Source organism: Verticillium alfalfae, genomic scaffold (genome assembly GCF_000150825.1).
Source record: "Verticillium alfalfae VaMs.102 supercont1.3 genomic scaffold, whole genome shotgun sequence".
Classification (NCBI taxonomy): Eukaryota; Fungi; Ascomycota; class Sordariomycetes; order Glomerellales; family Plectosphaerellaceae; genus Verticillium; species Verticillium alfalfae.
The window spans coordinates 958702-964387 of NW_003315036.1; the positions used below are offsets into that span (position 1 = coordinate 958702).

The window sequence follows — 5686 nt, forward strand, 5'->3', positions numbered from 1 at the left end:
TTGCTTCTAGCGGATGGAGAGAAAACTGGGACATCAGGCGAGTGGGAGCAAATCGCATCTCATTCTGCTTTCGCACTTTCCCTTTCGGTGCTGCGCACGCCCACTGTCAAGCCAGCTTTTGCCACTCCTCGGATCCGAGTCGGTCGAGTTCTCTTGCTGCCCACTGACAGGGCTGACTGAGCCCTTTCGTTTAGAAGCATGGGCTAGTCGCCAAACACGACGCTCCGTTATACGAATACACGCATCTCAGAGCGCGCGACGAAGAGCACAGACTCCCTTGTGGTTGCTGCGAAACTGCCTGTTGGCCTACCCCGCAAGATCTACCTGCCTGACGTTTCCAGCTCACGACCTGAGCAACTGAACGGCCTCAAGCTGGAGGTCCGACGTCGACCTGTAATCTCTGAGACAAATCCTCCCCCACGCATCCATTTCAACTGCGGCACCTAGAGGCGGAGGACACAACCCACCCACACCCTAGGTAGAGTCCTGATACACTTTCCTCCCCTTTTCCCCCATACGCATTCAAGGCACCTCCACCTAGGTAAGGTAGGTACTCACGATTTCGCCTCTCCACGAACCACATCCTACCTAGGCGACACCCGAACAGCCTTTTCTGCCAGCATCTCACTTGCAGGCAGACCGGCCCCAGTCACCAACCCTTGCCCGGCTTGCTGTGTCTGAGAAGAGAAAGCCCACCCCCAATCGACACCAATTTGTAACTGGGCCAATTCAAGCTTGGCTTCGTTTGTTGACAAGCTTTTACCCAATCTGGAACCCCGGAGACCACTGCTTCTTCCGACATCGACCATCATGGCAGCGGCGACGGATGAACCGGGCCTCACGGCTTTCTTCCATGAGATGAGCGAACTGGGTGGTATCATTGTCAAAGGTAAGCAGCTAATACCACCCAGCTCAATCCCGGCAAACAGAATGCCGAAACAAGAGGCGATGCACGCGCCTGCCTGTGCACTACCCCACGTCGACGCTAACGTCATCTCATAGAGACTCCCAAGCTTGACCTGGATCTGTACATCCAGAACTACAGAGGTGAGCTGCTTGCAATGGCCGTTGAGTACTCTTCTGACCTGTGTTAGGCCGCACTCGCTTGGATCGCCTACTGACCATCGGTCGTTGCTGCGTACCACTCTGCGTCGAGGCCTTGAAAGCTGCCGTGGCTGAGGCTAAATCTGGCAGGGACGTTGAGCGGTATCGCGAGATTTGGGAATGCATCAGGGTTGCTGCGCCGGCCGAACCTGAGGCTGTCTTTGACCAAGCCTGGGCCGACAAGACGACCATGGAGAACCGCCAGCAAACTCACCATCTCGAGACGCAACTCAAGGGATACAAGAACAACCTCATCAAGGAGAGCATTCGAGTATGTGCTCAGATGAAACAGGCATAATACCACGTGATTGCTGACCTTGAGCACAAGATTGGTAACGAGGAGCTGGGTCGCCACTATGAGAACATAGGTGACCTCAACGCGGCCAGCGATGCATACACCCGCATGCGTCCTGATGTCAGCACATCGAAGCATATCATCGATCTGGGCAAGCATCTCGTCGACCTTGCCGTCATGCGCCGTGACTGGTCCATGGTTCTCGGCAACCTCACCAAGATCACCGGCATGCAGAGCGAAGAGGAGAAGAGTCTCCAGACATATGCCAAGATTGTTCAAGGCATTGCACTGATGAACATGGAAAAGTTCAGTGACGCTGCTCGTTCCTTCCTCCAAATCGACATTGGGAAAGAAGTCAAGGACGGCGTCGAGTCCAACAACATTGCTAGCCCCAACGATGTTGCTGTCTATGGTGGTCTTCTTGCTCTTGCCACTATGGACCGCAAGGACTTACAGAAGAAAGTTTTGGACAACCAGAACTTCAGAACGTGCCTGGAGCTCGAGCCTCACATTCGCAAGGCATCTCGCTGTTCGTTAACGGCCGCTACTCGGCATGCCTGGCTATTCTGAACTCGTATCTGGCCGACTTCCTGCTGGACATCTTCCTGCAGAAGCACGTGAAGGTACTCTTCGCCCTCATCCGCAGCAAGTGCATTGTCCAGTATGTGGCGCCGTTCTCCTGTGTAGCCCTCGGCAGCCTCAATGAGGCATTCGCAGCGCGGGGAACAGATATACAGGTTGAGCTGGCCACGATGATCAAGAGCGGTCTGCTACAGGCGCGTATCAACACCATCGATCAGGTATGTGGTCTATTGACATGAATCTGTGACACGGCACATGGGACCCTGGACTAATGCAAGGTTCCCTTTCGGGCAGCTCCTTGTCGCCGTGAACCCCAACCAACGAGCGGCAATGCAGACGCAGGCACTGGAGACGACCAAGGCCTACGAGAGCGAGGCGCTCGAACGAATCAGGCGCATGGGCCTCCTGAGTGCGAACCTCGAGGTCAGGAACGTCAAGAAATTGCAAGCGACGGGCTCCCAGACGACGGCGGCGGATGGAGTCAGTGACGTTTGGTTTGACAACAGCGGCGAGCCGATGGCTATCGGGGCATTATGATGGCGTCCGGGCGCCACCCCTGGCCCTGGGCTGAGGGCTTGGAACGGGACGGTGGTGGCTGGTCAGGGTCACGATGTACACGCGGCTCTGGGAAGGGGGGCCGAAGTTGAGATGAGCGCTAAAAAGGATGCGATATGCTTTTGAAGGGGGCGACGCGGCCTGCCCAGTGCGCAGAGCCAAAGGGGGGCGCCAGCACCCGAGGCCACCGTCGTGGCGCCAGACTTCTTAACAGGAACAAGCTTAGGACAGCCGCATAAGACCCTGGTCTGCCTTGCCCCAGATCGCTTAGCCTCAATGTATCTATCATGAGCATACGCGGCCTCTTGTCCCCTCTTCCGACTCATTACACTCATTATGGAACGCCCTTTACTGACCACGTGTACGTCATGGTTCGCTTGCGCTAGAGAGGCAGTGGACCCAAGGCCGACACAGGGCTTCGGCTCTAGTGTGTTTTTGTTTTTTTCGATCTGGCATTCGAGTGCAGAGAAGGGGGATTACGTGGACCGGCGACGGCCATGGCAGCACGAGTTTCATCCCTACCTTACCTTATCTGTTGAGCAGCCCCCCCCCCCCCCCTTCCCCTAAATGCTGTGATCGAACCCCAGGTCGTTCGAGCTGGACATCGCTGCAGGGGCAACAATCGACCTACCATGTACTCACCTCAGGCTCGAGCTGGATGGTGCCGCCCCGCCCCCCCATCATCGTTCGTCGGACGTTCCGGTTCCATCGTTTTGAGGCTTACGCACCCCCCTGTCGCGGATCCCAAGTCGTCCTTTTGATTTTGGCCACCAGTCATCTGCGACACAGCGGATGGGACACCTGAGGGGCCGCCCGGTTCCCCATCAGAAGAGCCCCGACAAAGGGTGGAGGAGGAGCCCACAGCGCGCGCCGACGGAGGAAATACTCTACATATACTGTACTCGTGTCGAATCAACCAGGCGGCGGGTATAAGGCGGAACTGCACCGTGTCCGCGTGCTAGTAGTGCTTGTTTTTGCCCTACAGCCTGGGCCTTTCCTTCTTCTTCTTCTTCTTCTTCTTATCTTGGTCCGATACTGGGCTGCAGGTGAACACTTTGGATGTGAAATGTGCGTAGCCTTCTGCCCTGGGAAGCCATGTTAGACTGTGCGAAGCAAAGTTGTCACGCGCGAGGTCTTCGGGAACGGGAGCATAGCCCGGTGAGCCACGCTTCGTTGCGTGATTTGCTATGGAGTCTGCTTGTCTTGCGTATGGTTTACGGGCCTTCTTGCTATACAGCCCCAGTCCTGTCGCTCCTTCGCCCGCTCCCTCCTCTCGTGGGTGGCATCGCGTGTGTCGTGTTTAAGGTGTACATGGCGTCCGCTCACCCAGTGTGCATCGATACTGGATGCACAAGTTAAGCTTACCAAGGTGCATTGTGCCATTGCGCCTTGCAACCTTGGCTTGGGAAACATGTTACTCACGAGCTTATTAGCCCTCAGCAGGCGGACGAGCTAAAAAGGACCTTGACGACGGATGGACAGCACCGAGGTGCACTGGCGGCGCCCGATGCGCTATTTCTGGGCACTGATAGCGTGCTAACGTACGTTGGGGCGAGGACCTCCTGCCCCCAACGGCGCAGGTCGTGGATTTCACCGCCGCCCGATGACTTGCCGCATGGGGGGTGGATTTCTGGCGCGGGATGCCCTCTCCCCCCCCCCCAAAAAAAAAAACAGGGCCTCCATGTACAGGTACTCCAACGCAGCGATTGCAACCATCGCTTGTGTCACGCACACACATGCAACCCCCGCCGCCCCGCCCCAAATCTCCAACGTTGCATGCATGGTTCGTAGTGCCGTGTAAGGATTTCTACTTGAGGAGAACAAGAAAGAAAAAAAAAAGAAGAATCAGAAAAAGATCATCGAGGAGGGCGTCAAAGTGGTCAAGGGGGGTATGTGTTCTACAGTACTGTATCAGCTGAACCATTACTCCCGTCTTGGGTTCGTTGGCCGCCGCTCCGACTGATCTCCCAGCCCAAACCAGACCAGAGCTTGGAATCGGGGTGGTGGGAGTATGCACGACCGCTCACACAGGTGTCATGATGCGTGCTCCATGACAGGATCCGTCCGTCACCGCCCGCCCGTTCACCGTTCTTGTCTTGTCATCAGCCCTCCCTAGTTCAGCCCACACAGTCTCCGTATTGATGGGTAGGGATCATGCTTCTACAGTACGTTGTCGCTTGAAGGACCCTTGTACCGCAAGTCGACACCCCCCCCCCTTACCCTTCCTAGGTACGCTACCTCTCGTACCCCCATTTTCTTTCAGCCTCTTCGACCCCCAGACGAGGTAGAAGGAAGGGCAGACACTCCGCCCCCTGTGATTCCCCGAATCCGACCCTCGGCTCCCAGGAACAAGCCCACCGATGGCGTCGGGGTTCTACTGAAGCGCGCTAGCGGGTAGGCATCGTGAGCGCCTGATCATCCATCCGAGATTTGGGTTTGCGTATGCCCCCCCCTCCATCAGAAACAAGGGGATCGGGGACGGGGGGGAGCGGGGAATCCCACCAACCCAATGACGCGGAAGAGGCCAGAATTAGCCCATCAACTGCCTAATGTCCTCCGGCGGCCACCGCACCTGCGCAAACGTCAGGCAGCGCTTGATGCTCTGCAGAAACTTGCGCGTCACCTCATCACCCATGACATGCCCTCGCTCGCCGTTGTGCAGCTTCTCGCGCGCGCTGCGCTCGTGAATGCCCACCATTGTCACGCCGATAGGCCACGCCGCCTTGCCGATAGACAGCCGCAGGTATCCGTCGTTGGCGTCGACGTACCGCCTTTCTTGTGCCGCCTGCACAATCTCTATGATGGGCGCCAGGAGGTCGTCGTCGACGTCGCCCTTTTCGAACCGTCGGAAGAGCTACAAACCCGTCAGTCAGACTGTGTGATGCGTCTCGCCGTGCATGTGTATGAGGAGAAGGAGCACGTACCGGTTTCATGTTCTCGCGACTCTGCACCATTGTGGCGTACGCCGCCTTGCTCGCCGTTGTATCGCTCCTCTCCGCCTCCATGGCCCGCTGATACTCCGTCAAAACCATTGTGAAGTAGCTCGCCAGCTGCCTAAACACCCATTTTCGCGCCTCCTTGTCCTTGGGTGCCCCACCTTGCACCTTCATGTCCTTCTCCTCGACGAGCTCCAGCGTCGTCGGCACGGGG

General features: G+C 57.1%; 2 protein-coding genes across 2 annotated transcripts; one reads left to right on the top strand and one right to left on the bottom strand.

Annotated features, from left to right (window-relative positions):
* Nucleotides 1-395: 395 nt before the first annotated feature.
* On the top strand, nucleotides 396-2518 carry VDBG_02809 (COP9 signalosome complex subunit 1; the record flags this gene model as incomplete). Its single annotated transcript, XM_003006624.1, has 6 exons — nucleotides 396-889; nucleotides 1003-1047; nucleotides 1095-1375; nucleotides 1427-1928; nucleotides 2087-2199; nucleotides 2276-2518. The coding sequence occupies 6 exons, from the start codon at nucleotides 811-813 to the stop codon at nucleotides 2516-2518; spliced, it is 1263 nt and encodes a 420-aa protein (XP_003006670.1).
* Nucleotides 2519-5066: 2548 nt separating this feature from the next.
* VDBG_02810 (pre-mRNA splicing factor) lies at nucleotides 5067-5646 on the bottom strand (the record flags this gene model as incomplete). Its single annotated transcript, XM_003006625.1, has 2 exons — nucleotides 5067-5390; nucleotides 5461-5646. 2 exons carry the CDS (start codon nucleotides 5644-5646, stop codon nucleotides 5067-5069), a joined length of 510 nt encoding a protein of 169 aa, XP_003006671.1.
* Between the last annotated feature and the right edge of the window lie 40 nt (nucleotides 5647-5686).